General features: G+C 46.4%; 1 protein-coding gene and 1 long non-coding RNA gene across 4 annotated transcripts in view; one reads left to right on the top strand and one right to left on the bottom strand.

The window, feature by feature from the left end:
* On the bottom strand, positions 1–1,914 carry LOC143419538 (uncharacterized). Its single transcript, XR_013099534.1, has 2 exons — positions 1,616–1,914; positions 1–771 (listed from the first exon to the last, which is right to left on the bottom strand). It is a non-coding gene; the product is annotated as an uncharacterized LOC143419538 (long non-coding RNA).
* A 296-nt stretch (positions 1,915–2,210) lies between these two features.
* Positions 2,211–18,541, top strand: part of ttll11 (tubulin tyrosine ligase-like family, member 11) — a 28,573-nt gene continuing 12,242 nt past the window's right edge. The window contains exons 1-3 of one of the 3 annotated variants that reach the window (XR_191150.4): positions 2,211–3,463; positions 14,786–14,885; positions 15,895–16,028. Coding sequence is in view for 2 of the 3 variants with exons in the window: in XM_004549837.6 (XP_004549894.3) it covers positions 2,951–3,463; positions 14,786–14,885; positions 15,895–16,028 (747 nt within the window). In the remaining variant the exon portion in view is untranslated. The remainder of the gene's footprint in view (positions 3,464–14,785; positions 14,886–15,894; positions 16,029–18,541) is intronic. The other 2 variants (XM_004549837.6, XM_076886667.1) reach the window with 2 other exon arrangements.

The raw sequence follows: 18,541 nt of genomic DNA, 5'->3' as shown, positions 1-18,541 counted from the left end.
TCACTGAATGCATCATATTTAATACACAAGGTAAGGCCATGTAAGTTGCTACACTGAAGTCACGTCAATCCCTCTTGGTAAAGACACCTCAACCAGGGGAGAATCGATGCTCCTCAGAGGACTGACTGACTGACTGACTGACTGACTGACTGACTGACTGACGAATAACAACTCAGGATTGTTCTGGACATTTAGGCCGTCCAGCACATTGCTCTTTCTGCCAAAAAGCAAGGCCCCCCTATTTGTAAAAGGCCCTGCCCTGCCTCTCTTTGGCTCTAGTTCTGGATCTACTATATACCCTCCTTTAGGTCTGTAAGGAACTTGTATCACAGATGGTCCGGGCTTTGCTTTTAAATTTTGTAGGCCCAGATCCTTTTGTGGTGTTGGCCCTTTGTCGGTGCTAACTGACCCCAAGCTCTGGTCAGCTGGTGAGCTATGTGTGTCTTTATTATGGTAATGAAAATCAGCCAGAGAGCAGATATACTCTTTGGTTGATTTCTGTCCCTGACCCTTTTGAAGGCTTCTGAGTGGGGAGTACTGGCAGAACAGATGGTCTTTGAATCTGCTTTCTGGAGTGGAGCTGATCTTCTTTAGTACTTGGACACACACTCTCATGATGGCTTGGAGCATCAACTAAAGACTTGCTATTCTTCCTGGGGGGTGATGACACGGGGAACACAGAGAATGCACTGGATGTGGATATAGGAAACTTCTCTGAACATGGTCTTGGGGTTTCTGTCCAGTTCCTTTTATCTTTGAAGAAGGTTTGCTCTGCAAAGGTCAGGAAAGATTAATTAAAGCAAAGAAAGTAACCCATATATCCTAAAACATGAGTGAGAGCTTTTGAAAGCATTATATTACACTAGTGTATGTTTAGGCAGGGACATGGCACTTAAAGAATCCTGAGGAAAAAAGTGTTTTCAAACCTTACTTTTTGTATAAATATATATATATATATATGCGTAGTAAGTCTATATATATATATATATATATATATATATATATATATATATATGTAGAGGGAGAGACTTACTGTGCATTATTTCTTCTTTCCCATAAACCACATAAATTTATAAATTTACTACTTAAAAATACCTACAGAATACTTTGTCCTTTTCCTGTAAAACACCCACAGTTTAGGCACTATTTAAAATAATTTATCCACTATTTACCTACAATGTAAGTACTTCTTGTTTCCTATAAAATATGTAAAGTTATGCAGTGTTTACAATTCCTTTTATGCAGTTTTTAAAAGTACTTACATGTACTTACAGTAGTATTCTTTGTTTTTTGTAAGAAAAATAAATAAATAAAAATAAAAACTGTCACCCTCTTATTCTAGTGTAGCCCTTTTAGATATGTGTGGTTAAATATAATTACGTTGTAATTTCAAATGAAATGCATTGAAATTCCATTTAATTACAGAGGAATTACACTCTCAGTCATAGTAAATTTGACTGACAATTCTGTAGTGTTTATGTCCCGGTAATAAACTGAAATACAGTTAACTTAACATAGGTGCCCTGAGCCGATGAAAGAAAGCTTCCAAGTTTGTCTCTACAAGAAGGACTTCCATTAGGGCACTCCTTCTTAACATTAAAAACATCGCATTTACCCCACTGGCACTGATACCGGAAGATGACCTCGATGATGTCTTTTAACTGTTGATCGTCGCTGAATTTGATCATGTTCTCCACATGTGCACACAGGAACCGTGGGATGTCATCTGGCTGCGCCAGGAGAGCTGCTCTGGATAAACTCTCCAGCAAACTTTTTAATCCATGAGGTGTGGAATTACTTGCGTCCATCCTTGATAGATAGTGGTATCTTTTCCGAAAACAGTTTGGGGAAAACTAGTGCTCCGGAAATGTGTTGCGCTTGTGTTAGGAGCAGAGTTTTTGCTGTTGTCATGGAGAGAGATGACCGAGCTCTAGAATAACCAGAGCATTTGTCAGTGTATAAGTGTGCTGATATCGAAGAAGAGGTTATTCACAGTGCACACAGTCACTGCATAGCTTTACAACTATACATGGTTTTTAGACTAGATAAATACATGGGAAAGGCACCTGCTTCAAGGTGCACAGATTATCCTCGCTATGAATGGAATTTAGACTTTCTTTGTCAGAGCATTTTCCCCTGGCTTTGCAATATCACCAAATTGAATTAATAGATTATTAAACACACATACTCACCGTAATTAAAGCTACAGATTGTAAACCACTTGGTGTGGGAAAAGCGACCGTTTCTCATTTGATCAAATAATACGGTGATGAGCCGTATGGGAATACAGGGAATTACGAGGAACCCCAAAGGCAGCATCAGCTGGGTTCCAAACCAGATGGAGGCTGGGCGACGCGCTGTACACTGGCTTCTGCTGCTTAACAACACAGGGAGGACAACACACACACATACCGTAGAGCAGTGGACTGTGGGCTCCGTCGTAACGCTGGGCGCTGCTATGCTAAGTAGATATCGTTGCTGGTAAGATAAAGTCTATCATGAGTTGAGGCTTAGTGTCTCTAACCGGGCTCCGAGCCATGCGTTAGCCGAATGAAGTTTGACAGGCTAACGTCGGGTTTAGCTCCCTTTAAGGAGCTAGCAGTGTTGGCTACAAGTGCCGCCTGCCTCTAGCTGCCAGCTCGAGAGAACCGCTAGCTTCTCGAAGCTGATAGTTAAATATTGTGACCAGCCGGTTAACACGCTAGCTGTCAAGCCTGGGATGGTCAAGCGTTATCTTGCTCAGTAACGTGTACGTCTGAGGGCATCCCTTTGCTCTATTTGGTAAGCGAGCTGACCGCAGAGAAATGGCTTTCATTTGTTAATTGGCCGTTTAAGCCAGCAATGCGTACTTCATTGTATCTGAACACCGTTAGCTCGCCGGCGTCGGATTACTGCACCCTGTGGCACAGCGGTGCCCTGGCCAGAGGCGTCACACATCGCGTTTCGCATAATGAGTGATCAGTATGTCAAGGTTCAAGTCGAGCAAATGAAATCATTTGGCGAAGATGCAGAGAAGGAGGGAGTGGATACAGAAGAGCAGGTGCCGGGCTCCTCTCCTTCTGCCTCTGTCTCACCAGATCATCCCACCAGCACAGATGCATCCAGCACCTCTCTTCCCTGCAAACAAACAGGTAAAAGTCGCAGTAAGCCCGGCAGAGAGGACAAGAGACACACTTCTGATGTGGCATCGCAAGGCTCTGTAGTTTCCTCTGAGAAAAACTTAAACAGACTGGGGTATGAGCGGACACTTCAAGTCAAGGGAACTGGAAAGATACTGCAGCGGAAGTCAGAGCCCAATGGCAACTATGTCACCATCCACACATCCAAAAACATCGAAGAGATGCGCAGAGAGGAGGGATTCAAGCTTGCAAAGAAGAGGAGACCTGTGACGGTAGACACTTCAAAAGCCAAAACCTCTCTGGAGGCACTGAAGATAAGCATCAAGCAGCTAAAGTGGAAAGAGGTGTGTTACAAATGGACTGTCTTCTTATGGCTTCTGTACCTATGTGCTGTGTAAGTTTTACTCTTGTGGTAACAGGACAGCTGGTGTAGCCAAGCACCAGTTAATGGAAACATCCAGAGGGAAGCCCAAACATCAGCTTCATTTAGGTGGCTGCCCATGTGTAACAACTGGTTTCTTACTGTTGTGTAAGCACGAGCCAACAAGAACCATGTCTGAAGTATTTAGTTCTACCTTAATCCACCGCCTTGCATCTCTAGTCACTTCTTAGTTGTGCCAGAACTGGTGTGACTGGTGGATCCTTTAACTGAGGCTTCTGGGTTTCACTTTGTGCTGAACCACTACAAGTTAGAATACTTTATTTTACTCTGTGTTTAATAGCTGTCCCAAAAGAATCCTATAATTGTAACTACTGCTGCTTATAACCATTACCGCAGTGGACAGTCTTCTCTTCACTTTTCCACCTCTGCCATTTTATTACAGGGCGTACCTCTATGAATAAATATAAGTCACAAAACTTATATATATTCAGATGATGGACTGAATCTGTGTAGGAGTGTTTGAGGTTGTAAAAAAACTGAGGAAACACATGACAACAGCAGAACTGATGCAGGAATGAGTGGATTCCTAAAGACAGGCGACTGTTGTCAGTGCTGGTGCTGCTGTATGTTTTTCACTGCTAAATGCACTTTTTAAAAAAAGAAATGTCATGTGGATTTTTTACCAACGGCGACAACAAGGCTTGTGTTGTTTTTCCTTTTCTGAGTCATGTCTCCCTGCCTGTGTGCGTGTGTCATCATGGCAAAATGTACTCCTGGAGGCACTTACTGTACCAGGAACTACGAAGATGGTATTCAGTAATTTGGCTTGTATTTATACTTCTATTTATGGTTATAATCGGTAACATAAACATGTTACAAAAGCACAAGATAAACTCAGAGATCTGATGAGGTGGGTAGCGGAGAGTTGCTTTAGACCAGGATATGTAGTTCAGTGTGCATATTAGACAAATATGTAGGAATGCTTTCTTGTATTTGCGCAATATCTCTAAAATTAGAAACATCCTGCCTAGAGTGATGCTGAAAAACTAGTTCATGCATTTTTTATTTTTTTTTTACTTCTAGGCTGGACTACTGTAATTTAATTCAGGGTCGTGGGGGGGGGGGTGGAGCTTATCCCAGCTGTCATAATGGGAGAGGCAGGGTACACCCTGGGCAGGTCACCAGTCTGTTGCAGGGCTAACACAAAGAGACAGACAACCATTCAGTCTCATATTCACACCTATGAGCAATTTACAATCATCAGTTAACCCAACCCCAATAACTGCATGACTTTGGATTGTGGGAGGAAGCAGGAGTACCCGGAGAGAACCCATGCAAATACGGGGAGAACATGCAGACTCCACACAAAAAGGCCCCAGCCAGGTGGTGGAGTTGAACTCAGGAGCGTCTTGCTGTGAGGCAACGGTGCTAACCACATTATTATCAGACTCCCCTAAAAACTTACTGAAAAGCCTTCAGTTGATCCAAAATGCTGCAGCAAGAGTGCTGACAGGGACTAGAAACAGAGAGCATATTTCTCCCCTATTGGCTTCCCTTCGTTGGCTCCCTGTTAAATCCAGGGACCTTAAGGACCTTATTGCAATGCATCATCCCTATAGAGTTCTTTGCTCTAAGACTGCAGGCTTACTTGTCATTGTAGAGTATTTAAAAGTAGAAGGGGAGGCAGAGCCTTCAGCTTTCAGGCCCCTCTTCACTGGAACCAGCTCCCAGTTTGGATTTGGGAGAGAGACACCCTCTCTTCTTTTAAAATTAGGCTTGAAACTTTCCTTTTTGAAAAAGCTTGTAGTTGGTGCTGGATCAGGTGACCCTGAACCTTTCCTTAGTTATGCTAGGCTGCTGGGGGTTTCCCATGATGCACTGAGTGTTTCTTGTTCACTCACCTTTTCAATGCTGTGCTTACACACCAGTCTGCATTTAATCATTAGTTATTATTAATATAATGCTGTCTTTCAGTGGATTTCTTTTGTCCTGCCTCCCTCACCTCAACCCAACTGGTTGCGGAAGATGGCTGTCCCTCCCTGAGCTTGGTTCTGTCAGAGATTTCTTCCTGTTAAAAGGGAGTTTTTCTTCCAAGTGCTTGCTGATAGGGGGTTTGTTTGTTGGGATTTTCTATTTATTATCATAGGGTCCTCACCTTCCAATGAAAAAGCACCTTAAAGTGACTGTTTTTGTGATTTAGCACTACAGAAATAAAACTGAAGTGAATTAAGAACCAGTTTTAAACTGCCAAAATGTATCAGAATCTGATTCAGTCTCCTCCCTTTTTACAGGAAGAAATCTCTGGACTAGGATCAGGGAGGGGCAGCCATCTGTGAGTGGCTAGAGGGGAGGAAGAATATACTTCTTATTTTTTTCCTTCTTATATCTCTATAAACATTATTGGCGGTTTTCTACTTACTTTCTATACTGTGATAAAATTCAGAGGCAGACAGATGCACCACATTTAATAGAGCAGGCGTTTACCAACTCCACCCACCCTGTTGTTACATCTGGTTCCCTGTGACTTTGTCCAATTCACCAAAAAGAAATTCAAGTTGACTGGTCCTCATTTTGCCACTGTAGAGATCTTGGAAAGTGAAAAAACTTGAGCATCAAGTGGTGCAGTTCTGCCCGAAGAGCCTAACTTGAATGAAAGGTTTAATGCTTTTATCACAGCTTGTTGCCTGACAGCCACTTTTTTCAGTTGTTTCGTGGACCAAAATCAGTAAATTGGCTAACTGGTAGCTGCAAAGTATAATCACTTTTTATCCTTTAACTATCAAGATTAGGGATGGGTATCGTTTAGGTTTTATCCGATACCGGTGCCAAATCGGTACTTTTGAAACGGTGCCGGTGCTTAAACGGTGCTCGAACCGGTGCTTAAAGAATGGAGAACACAAAATTGGTCCAAAAACCTCTCATGTTCAGCTGTTTTTCTGTAAAAAGATAACAATGTTAGCCTTTTCTGCAGCTATGGGGCATATATGGTATCACTCTTGGCTGGAAGCAGTGCTTAATCAATGGAAAAAACACAAACTTTGTCCAAAAACCTCTCATGTTTAACTGTTTTCCACTTTTTCTTTGGTCATTTTAGCCTTTTTGGCCAGGGTGAAGGGAGCATCTGCCATCAAACAAGAAGACAGCCGCATGTAGCTATGATGATGTTTCCTAGTTCACCTTACATGCATTAATGTAATAACGTGGTTAGCCTACTCAACGTAAATCACACAAGAACAACATTAAGCTACTCACGCAGAGAAGAACGGCTGCTGCTGCCATCAAATACGGCGCATTTCTCGGCTTTTAAAAAAACGCTATGCGTCGCCAGGTGTTTCATCGGATTCTTGGTGTTACCTCCTTTGACAGTATCACAGTATCAGTTTAAAGCACTTGTTGCAGGCTGCTGAGTTTGCATATTTTGCTGTGAAGTACAGCCAGACCTTTAACCGCTTCGCCTTGGGCATTTTTAATCTGTAGCTCTGCGCTAACAGAACGTACGTACCTGGCCCCGCCTACTATTCTCGGAAACGTAAAACGATTGGCTAGAAGTGTATCACAGCTCAGGGAAAAAAAAGCACCGAAATAAAGCACCGAAATGTGCGCTGCTTTTCGGTCTGGTTACTACCGTTTATGTCAGAACCGGTGCCATCATGGCACTGGACACCGGTACCCATCCCTAATCAAGATGCTACAAGACAGGATTGCCATCAATTTTGCCAGGAGCCTGAGAATTTCAGTCCACATGGGTCCGATGTATGAAATTACAGGGGATGGCTGTTGATGTGTTCTAATCGACAGCTTTCAAACATTTATGCGCAGCCTACTTGATCCCATTCTTCTTAATCTGAGCTGTAAACACCATCTGTTAATTTTGAATGTGATGCAATTAATACCTGCTATCAGGCATTATTACCCATCTTTCATTATGCATGAGAGGTGAAAAAAGACAATTTGATGAGACAGGCGAAATAAACGCTCCCCTTAGCCACGGCAACCGAGCGGCGACGCTTACAGCTCCTGCAGAAAATGACAGACAGAAGGCCTATACATTAGATCTTGTGTCATTTTGAAAGTAGCTGTCAACCACTCTGAAGGGGCTGAAACTGAAGCAGGCAGGCTGGTTTTGCCATTATTGAATAAACACCCTTTCAGTGAGTTGTAAGACACGTAACTTTATGAAATTTGTTTCAGCAACACGTTGAAATAAATTTCATGAAGTTTGTCAACATTTTAGAGACTGATGAGGCTTTTAAGGTGCATCCAGATTGCCACGTCTCTACATCACTGTCAGCTGATTTTCAGCATATGGCATTCTCTTAAACAGTGGGAAATCATTAGCCTTAAAGCTCCTCTAATCCAATCAACTTTTAGTCCTCTTTGTGGGAGAGAGGATGGCAGCGTGAGGGTCAGCTTGGAATATTAGACTAATGACAGTGTATGTCAACATATGCGTGGGATTTTCATGAGGATGCCGCAGACTAAGCTGACGTTCTGAATCGATGCGTATGGATTTCAAAATACTTCACACCTAAAGGCTTCCTTGGAGCTTCTGTTTGAAACTATAAATGCTGTTTACTCGAGGCATAACAGATTGGGTGCAACTTGAAATATCTATGTTGCAGCAACCTATAAGCCAAGTTTATTTTTCCCCCATTAAAAAGTGGCTCTGAAAGCTAACTTTTCCCATACGTCACATGCTAACCAGTCCATGCAAACACAACAGGGCTATTTTTATGGTGTGATCCCTGCTCTAAATAATTTGACCTCACTCCCCTGGCATCTGTGTGGCAGGGTTTAGAACCGGTCACTCTGTTTCTCACTAAGTCATTAATTAGATGTTTATCTTGCAGCGAGGCAGCAGAGTGGGTCGAGTCAAAGTTGAATTTAGGCTCGCGATGGTGTGCTGCTACTTACCAGTGTAATCTGTTAAAGCCCATATGATGTAATAAAGTCACAGCCTCTGTGACTGAGTTCTTCCCAGCTCCATGTTGATACTGTAACGTTCACAAGAACCAGACGGTTGGGTCTCAGTTTGTCCGTTTATTCGGCACATAAGCAAGCGGGTTGCTAACTCAGGGGAGAGCGCCCTCGTGCTACACCTCTCTTCAGCCTGGCACCCACACAACACAGAACCCAGGTCCCCCCACCCCTTCCTCCACACCACCCTCCCTACTTCCTGCAGCACAACCAAACATGAATCTTAAAGGAACAACAACAGTGTGCAAAGATAACCAACATGTACAATAACACTTAACCATCGTTACACTGCCCCCCCAGCAATAAGTTCCTCGTCCCCGAGGGAACGACACAGTCTCTGAGGCGGGGTGGTAGCCTACGTTCCCTCCTTGACCTCCTGAGCCCCTGAGGTGGGCGCGGAGCGTCGGGGCTTTGGGGTGAAGAGTCCGAGGGAGGGGAACGCAGCCCCGGTCGGGGGCCCCTCTGAGCAGGGTCATGGACGCTCTGTACACGTCCCTCTGGAAAGGAGGGGAGGGACTGCCCTCTGTAGGGGGCCATCCGGTCTCTGTGCAGCGCTACTATCCTCCCCCTAGGAGGCAACTGCACCCTGTAAACAACCTCCCCCACTCGCTCTAGGACGCTGCAAGGCCCCACCCAGCTGCTATCCAGTTTAGGACACCGTCCCTTCTTTCTCTTTGGGCTGTAGACCCACACCAGCTCCCCAGCACGGAAGTGCCTCCCCTTAGTGGTGATGTCATAATTCCTCTTTTGGCGCAGGCCTGCCTTCGCCAGCTGCTCCCGGGCGTAGGAATGTGCAGAATCCAGCCGGTCCTGCAGCTTCCTTGCGTAGTCCCGGCCTGGTGGTGCTTCTGGCGCGTCCGGGGGCTTCCCAAAAGCCAACTCTGCAGGAGTTCTCAGCTCTCTCCCTAACATGAGCAGGGCAGGCGTACATTGGGTGGAGTCTTGCACTGCCGACCTGTAGGCCATGAGGATAAGGGGAAGATGGTAGTCCCAGTCCCGTTGGTGTTCTGAGGTAAGGATGGCTAGCTGCTGGGCCAGCGTCCTGTTAAACCTTTCCACCAGTCCATCGCTTTGGGGGTGAAGTGGGGTGGTGCGGGTCTTCTTAATCCCAAGGCGTTCACACATGGCAGCAAATACCTTGGACTCAAAGTTACGCCCCTGGTCACTGTGGAGGGTCTCTGCTGTTCCAAAGCGGCTGAACATCCCCTCCACTAATACATCAGCGACAGTCTCAGCCTCCTGATCTGGGATGGCGTATGCTTCCGGCCACTTGGTAAAATAGTCCATGGCCACAAGAACATAGCGGTTTCCTCTGTCTGTGCGAGGAAATGGGCCCATGACGTCCACAGCTACTCGCTCCATTGGAGCCCCTGCTGGTTGCTGCTGAAGCTGAGCCCGGGACTGGTCCTGTGGCCCTTTGTGTGAGGAACATGCATCACAGCTGCGGCAAAAGTCCTCCACATCCCTCCGCTGTTGACCCCAGTAATAGCCCTGGCGGAGGCGGCGGAGAGTCTTAGAGACCCCAAAGTGGCCGGAGCCAGTGCTCCCATGGCAGGCTTCCAGCACCGCTGACCTCAGCGACCTTGGCACCACAACCTGCCACCTCTCCTCCCCCGTGGCAGGATCCTTCCAGGCACGCTCCAACACCCCCTCCTTCAGCCTGAGAGCTGCAAACTTGGCCCATAGCCCCCTGGTACAGATGGAAAACCCAGTGACCTCATCCCAAAGGGGTTGCTCCCCCTTCTCCAGCCACTGCAGGACCGGCAGCAGGTCTGTGTCTTGTTCCTGCCGTGCCCTCCACTCCGCTGCATCCACCACCAGAAGAGCCCTGCAGGCGAGCTGTGCTGCTCCGTCTATTGTCGTGAGTTCCCGCTCTATTTCCTCTCGCTTCTCACAGTAACGGCAGCCAGCTGCAGCACATGGGCGGCGAGAGAGGGCGTCTGCGTTAGAATGGTGCGTCCCTGCTCTGTGCTCCACAGTGAAATTGAAGGCTTGGAGCTCCTCCAGCCAGCGAGCCACCTGTCCCTCTGGCTCCCTGAAAGACATCAGCCACTGAAGGGCAGCATGATCAGTTCTGATAACAAATGCTGTGCCGCACAGGTAGTACTTAAAGTGTCTCACCCCTGCCACCACAGCCAGCAGCTCTCGTCGTGTGACACAGTAGCGCCGCTCACTCCTGTTCAGGACCCGACTGAAGTACGCCACCACCTTCTCACCTTCCGGCCCAACCTGCGACAACACAGCTCCCAGCCCCACATTACTTGCGTCAGTGTCCAGGACAAAAGGCAGGGTGGGGTCAGGGGGGGCGAGGACTGGGGACTCTGTCAGCGATTTGCGGAGGGTGTTGAACGCCTGCTGACAGTCCTGGGTCCAGATGAAGTCACGGTCCTTCTGCAGCAGGTGGAAGAGTGGTGCGGCTATGGAGGAAAAGCCCTTCACAAACCTCCTGTAATAAGACGCCAGTCCTAGGAAGCTTTTGAGCTGTTTCTGGTCTGCTGGTGTGGGCCACTCGGTAATGGTGTGAATTTTTTCCTCCAAAGTGCTGATGCCCTCACGACCCAGCTTGTGGCCCAGAAACTCCACCTCCCTCCTCATGAAGTGGCACTTGTCGGGATGCAGCTTCAGGCCTGCAGCCGCCACCCTCTCCAACACTTGTCTCAGGGCATCCAGGGCAGCATCAAAGGAGCTCCCGTGCACTAGAAGATCATCCAGGTAAACCAGACACCGTTGCCGTGGGACGCCAGCCAGCACACTGTCCATAAGCCTCTCGAAGGTCGCAGGAGCGTTGCAAAGACCAAAGCTCAGGACTTTGAACTGCCATAGTCCCCTGTTAGTGCAGAAGGCTGTCTTCGGTCTGGATTCCGGGGACAGTGGCACCTGCCAGTAGCCACTCCGCAGGTCCAGGGTGGAGAACCAGGAGGACCCGGCTACTAAGTCGAGAGACTCATCAATCCTGGGAAGGGGGTAAGAGTCCTTCTTCGTCACTTTGTTGAGTGGTCTGTAGTCCACACAGAAACGCATCCTAGGACTTTTTTTCTTAGGCACCATCACCACCGCGGAGGCCCACGGGCTATCAGATGGCTCTATGATGCCCGCCTTCATCATTTCACACAACTCTCTGTCTGCAGCCTCCTGATGAGCCAGGGGCAGGCGGCGGGGGCGCACTTTAATAGGCTGGGCATCCCCGGTCTCAATGACGTGCTCTACCAAGTGTGTCAAGCCAACATCACTTTCTTTCAGGGCAAAAATGTCACTAAACTCTTTTAGTACCTGCCATAGACTCTCTTGCTGCTGTGGAGTCAGCCCCTCACAGTTCTTTGACCAGATACTCCTCACTGCTGAGAGCCTCTCCTCCTCCTCCGCTCGCTGTTCTGCTGGCGGGTCTGCAGGGGTCTCTGCGGTGGAGGTGGACGCCGCGGCAGATGCTGTGCAGACCGGGGGGGGGAATAAGCGGCACCTTCTTCCCATCAGGGAGTGCGAGGAAGCCTTTGCCTAAGTCCAGTACACCACCAATGGCTCGTAAAAAATCCAGCCCAAGGATGCAGGCGTCCTGCACGTCAGCCACCCAGGCAGCATAAGACACACCGAGGTCCCCCACCTTGAACTGGAACACTCCCCTCCCTCTCATTGGGGCCAGATCACCGGTCACAGTCTTAAGTTGCACATTAGTCGGTTGCACAGCAGCTCCGGGTGGGACAACATCGGGTCGGACCAGCGTTGCATTGGACCCCGTGTCCAGCAGGGCCGTACAGGACACCCCCGCAATCGTCACTGGAACATGGCAAAAGCCGCCAACCTGGGTCCAGCCCACAGCGATGGCCGCACCAGGTGGGGGTGGCGGTGGAGTGGGGATGTCGTTCTCCCAGGCCCGTGTACTCCCGCCTACACGGGCCCATGGGCGTTTCCCTGAACCGCTGCAAGCTTGGGGCACTGCCTGATGAGGTGTCCGACTTGTCCACATCCCCAGCAGCTCTGCGGTCGGCGGTGTGGGCCAGCCCGAGGGGAAGGCGACTGCAGCGAAGCCGCCTGCACCAAACTGCACAGGCCCGCTGGCGTCTCCGTCTGTTCCACAGGTGCTGACACAGCCCTCACCACGTGTGCGTCATCAGCGCCCCCAGAGGATCCCGCAAGCATCTCCCTCTCCAACGCTAGCTCCAGGGCTGCACTGAGTGTGGCCGGCCGAGCAAGCTGAGTTTGCATACGGAGCTCTTTAGGGCTCAGGGCCTGCAGGAACTGGTCCCGAGCTAACTCCACCTGCACTGATGGTGGCATGCTGTCATACGCCCTCCGGCAAAGGCACTCGACTTCATGGGCCAAAATGCGGAGGGGCTCACCTGGCAATCTGCGTCTGTTGTGGAACTCCGACCTCAGCAGCACTGGTTGGTTATACTGCCCGAAGCGCCTCTGAAGTGCTCCGACCAGAGCATTATAATCTCCCCTCTGCTCCTCGGTTAGCAGCAGCAGGCATGCAGCTGCATCCTCACACAGGCACAAAGCCAACTGGAGAGCTTTATGTTCCTCAGACCAGCCAGCTGCAACAGCTAACAGCTCGAACTGTGCGATGACTTCCCATGGCGTCTTGCCGCTGAACTTAGGCGTTTTTATATGCGCTGCAGCTTGCTGGGCGCCGCCATGTTTGTTTACATCACGTGACGGCGCGCCAAGCGAGGTCGACTCCTTCCCGCCGGAATCGCGGCCGCTGTGCGAACAGTTCCCGAGCCTAGTCAAACCTAGAGAAAATCCAGCCTCGGCAGACAGCCGCAGCGCCGTTTCCCTCACTCCATGGGCGGGCGAGCGCGGACAAACCTCCCTCTCCTCCGTCTCCTTCTTAATCCTGCCCGGCAACATCCTCGTCTCGTAATGGCAAGCGTCGCCAGCAACAGGGTGTCGGGCGTTCTGGGGTTCTTTTTTCTTTCTTCACTTCTGACACCAATGTAACGTTCACAAGAACCAGACGGTTGGGTCTCAGTTTGTCCGTTTATTCGGCACATAAGCAAGCGGGTTGCTAACTCAGGGGAGAGCGCCCTCGTGCTACACCTCTCTTCAGCCTGGCACCCACACAACACAGAACCCAGGTCCCCCCACCCCTTCCTCCACACCACCCTCCCTACTTCCTGCAGCACAACCAAACATGAATCTTAAAGGAACAACAACAGTGTGCAAAGATAACCAACATGTACAATAACACTTAACCATCGTTACAATACTTTGAACTTGCCAGCTCTAAAATGTGTGTTTGATTTAACAGCTGTGAGGAATCTTTACAATAAACTATTTATTTGAGCGTTCCTGAATGTAGGACGCAGACAGTGGAGAGCAAATTCAGTGTTGAGTCGTGCTGTTGTCTACATGGATAATATGGCAGATGACTTTTGGATAATTCTAAGATTTTAAGTTTATCTACAGTTTTTGTACAGCTTTATTTTTTTAATTCACATTTAATAGTGGTGAGAGAATAACTCTCCTATTAACTAAAGTTGTATCACAAGTATAAAAAGCTGAGAGTTTAAGGGCTGAAAAACTAAAGATTGTGCACATAATTCATTCTCAGACTGATTGTTTGTTTATATTGCTTTTATGTAGCTTTTTTAGGTAGTGCTGTGCGATACTGCAGATTTTATATAAAAATAAATACATGGCCAGTATTGCTGATACCACTGTCAATACCGATACTTTTAACTTATAAAGTTGGCTTTTGTCAAGTCAATACAAAAGGTTTTAGACATTTTTCATAGTGCATGTTTGAGGTGTATTTTTTCATTTCCAAAAAAACTATTTATGTAACACAATTCAGTGGGCTACATACTGAGGATACAAACAAAGTATCAATCTATCATGTTAGCGTCAATCCAATACCAATACCAGCACTGGTGTGTACTAATACTGCTACTATCTACTATTATTAATATCTGGATGGATTCCCCACACCTCTGCTGGGTGGCTTCTGTGTGGTTTGGAGTGTGTGCGTGAGAGTGAGCAGATGAGGTGTAAAGGACTAAACTGTCCTTTACCCTGTGCCAGCAGGATTTCCTCGCTGTGTAAATCCTCTTTATAGTATCACTTCTCCTCCTCTTTCCCAGCTCTTCACAACATAACACGCACTTACCTGCCATCTTTGGGCAAGATTAGCCCCGTTTTCTCGGTTCACTGCGAGGACAAAACACCTTCCTAATGTCCTGAGTAGATTAGCCTTTGTTCTTGTTTGCAAACACGAGTTCCTTAATGAACTGTTCTCATCATTCTGTATGTTTTCAGCCCTCTGCTATGTCTCCCTTTCACTGTTCTTTCTTGCTTTTCCCCCCCTCAGTTTCCTTTAGGAAGGCGAACAGCCTGTGATATCTACTGGCACGGCGTTTCCTTTCATGACAATGAAAATATCGTCTCAGGGCAGGTCAACAAGTTCCCAGGTATTTCACAGATTCTTCCTCTCACCTCTTCTTATCTTGCTACCACCTGCAGCAAATCGCATATTATTTATTGCAGTATGGATTCAGGATTCTGTTATCATAACCAGGTTATAGTGTTGTCCTACATTACCCCAGGCACTTTATTCTGAGCCAACAAGGGTTGTTAAAATGGTTAATAGTCCTTCTCTGCAATCATTCTGCTTATTGTGAAACTGGCTACATTTACTGAACAGTTTACACTCACTGTCAACAACGTGCTGGAAATACTCCTCAGAGAGATTGGTCCACATTGCTGTTTGAGTACACTGAACTCATTTTCTCGTTCAAGAAACCAGTTTGAGGATATTTGAGGTTTATGACATGAAGCTTTATCCTGCTGGAAGCAGGCACCAGAAGGTGGGTAAATGGTGGTAATAACAGGCTGGACATGGTCAGCGAGAATACTCAGGTAGGCTGTGGTGCCCAAAGAGTGCTAAGAAAATATTCCCCACACCATTACACCACCAGCAACAGCTTGAACTTGATATGAACCAGGATTGATACGTGTTTTCATGGTGTTTACACCAAATTCTGACCTCCAGCAGGTCACTGGGGTGGATGTCTTTGACTCATCAGACCAGGCGACGTTTTTTCAACCTACTGTTGTCCAATTTTGTTGAACGCAATTTTAGCTTCAGTTTCGTGTTCTTAGCTTACACAAATGCCACATGTTGTGGTCTTCTGCTGCATTTAGTGCGTACAGGGATGTTCTTCTGCATACCTTGGTTGTAACTAGTGATTTGAGTTCATTGCCTTCCGATCAGCTCAAAACTGTGTTGGAAAATGATTAAAATCACCTTTCTTTACCTGGCTGTCTATATAACTGAATGCACTGATTTGCTCCCATGCGATTGGCTAGTTAGATATTGGTGTTAATGAGCAGTTGAGGAGGTGCACCTAACAAAGTGACCAGTGAATGTAAATCGTGCCAATCGTGTATTCAGTTTCTTATGTAAAACTGTCCGTGCAGGAATGATCGAAATGCTGCGAAAGATCAACCTCAGCAGAGCAGTTCGGACTATGCAGGAGTTGTTCCCAGAAGAATACGACTTCTATCCCCGTTCCTGGATCCTGCCTGAGGAGTACCAACAGTTTACCACACAGGTACGTTCAAAATAAATTAAAGAAAATTGACACAAATAAAAATGATGACACTGGATATGAAAACCCTTGTTAAGCGTCTTTAACTGTTTTTCTGTGTAACTATTGATGGGGAAACATGGAAGCTATGTGTGGCTAGCTTATTTCAGTGAGCTAAAGTCATGTGAATATGATGACAAAAGGTGAGAAATGGAAATTGGAGTTCTTCCAAGATATAATGTTTATACTTTAATCTGGTAAATTGAGTCCAGAAACCTCTTCTCATGTGGGGAAGCAGCAATAATAGTGTCTTGTTTGAAATAAGAAGCAAGGGGGCAATTTAGTTTGCTTGTGTTAATAATAAAGCTAAAAGAGACAGATGAGCTGTTATTACCATAAACCAAAACTAGATGTTGGTCAAAATGAGAGCAAGTCAAATTGTTAAATGGGTAGGTTGAGTCAGCTGCAAAGGCAGACCACAGCAGGCCTTGTAGAAGCATACCAGTGATAAGTGTAGCAGTAGCTGTATTAATTTTAGTGCACCAGGTGTCCTACAAAGTGAGTCCAAACACAGCAGCAATGACCTCAATAAATTTATTGAAATGAGTCTTATTTACCTTTTGGGAATGGCTTTAAAATACAAATATAGATGATTGGTTCACTCATGGATGACTCAGTGTTTCTTTCAAGTTCTCCAAGTTAGTCCAAATGATGAACACAGATGCTGATCTTATGTAGTCTACTCATATTTTTATTGGTTTTGTAAATAAAAATGTGTGTTTTATTATCTGCATATACTGTTTATGCAATATTAAGATTTACAGGAATATCTAATTACAAAAAAGTTGTATTTTCTTCCAAAATATTAAAATAGATTGATGATGTATTCAGATGAATACGTGGTCAGTTCTTCTAATTGAGATTTGATTGCAACTGTATGTTATGTCCAGCAGAGGGCACCAGAATATTGCTTTTTATCTTATTGTAAAACCTTTAGGCCATGACTCAGTATTATAAAACAAATCAGGCTGAAGACAAATGTATAGTGAAGACAAATAATAATTCACTGAAAGACTGAATATTCATCTTTTAGGTAGAGGTGAAAGGATCGGTAATGCAGGTAAATGGAGATAAAGTATCTGAATTTCACGAGTGGGACCACGCCTCCAAACACGTTCCTTCCGGTTTTTATCTATATATGATCCCCCAGTTCTACAAGGTGTTCGTTCTTGTTTACATGCCCCACCTTCCCTCCCCTTTTCACTTCTTCCACTTCTTCACTTCTATTTGGTACACGGGGATCTGCCAGGCCCAGGAGCCGCCGCCAGTCCCCTTCGAGGCCTTCCCCAAACCACAGCTCAATTCATGTTTAAGCCATCCACCTTTATCTACTAAAACGGTGTCAAACCTAAAATGAGGACGTGGGCCCAGCGAGTGAAATGTGAGTTGTTTGTAAACCTCAGATTAACCAAATCTTTGATTGCTACTTCCTGTGCAGCTGCAAGTTAAGATAATGAATTTATTTAACTGCACTGCTTATAGAAAATTAAGGGAACACTGTTTAATCAGAGTATAGCATCAGGTCAGTTAAACTTGTGGAGTATTGATCTGGTCATTTAAGTAGCAGAGGGGGGTTATTAATCAGTTTGAGCTGCTTTGGTGCTAATGAAATTAACAACAGATGCACTAGAGGGGCAACAATGAGACAGTGGAGGCCACTGATATTTTCCCCCTCTTCATCTTTTCTGACTGTGTTTTATGTTTTTTCCATGAATTTTGCATTTGGCCAGGGCCAGTATCACTACTGGTAACATGAACCCCACAGAGGATGGCACATCCTAGCAATACGTACCATTGCCTCAAGGGTTTCCAGGAAGCTGGACATGGTCGTAGAAGGTCCTTAACCCATGAGCAGGACGGGTATCTGCTCCTTTATGCCAGGAAGAACAAATGACCTCCAGCAGACCATTGGTGTGAATGTCTTTGAACAGTCAATCAGAAACAGACTTCATGAAGGTGGCCTGAGGGCCCGATGTCCTATAGTGCCATAGCCCAACATCATGGAGCCCGATTGGTATTTGCATAGAGTACCAGAATTGGCAGGTCCAACACTGGTGCCCTGTACTTTTCACAGATGAGTGTAGGTTCCCCCTGAGCCCATCTGACAGACGCGAAAGGGTCTGTTGAAGCGATAGAGAACGTGATGCTGCCTGTAACAGCATGTTTGGTGGTGGGACAGTGATGGTCTGGGGAGGCATATCCATGGTGGAACTCACAGACCTCTACCAGGGACAGGAATGAAATCTTTTGGCCCATTGTAAGGTTGGTGCACTGGATCCCGGGTTCCTGCTGGTGCACGGCAGTGTGGTGAGATTATGTAGGCAGTTCTTAGAGGATGAAGAAACAATGTGCAATCCTTTCATTCCCGACTCATTAACCAGTCCATATCAGTATAGAAAAGACAAATATTTTTTCTAAAATTTGTGAGCAGTGTATATTTCACAAAAAGAAACACCTGAATAATTTACAACTTTTCT

Source organism: Maylandia zebra, linkage group LG7 (assembly GCF_041146795.1).
Source record: "Maylandia zebra isolate NMK-2024a linkage group LG7, Mzebra_GT3a, whole genome shotgun sequence".
NCBI lineage: Eukaryota > Metazoa > Chordata > Actinopteri > Cichliformes > Cichlidae > Maylandia > Maylandia zebra.
This window is presented reverse-complemented; position numbering and strand designations above follow the sequence as displayed.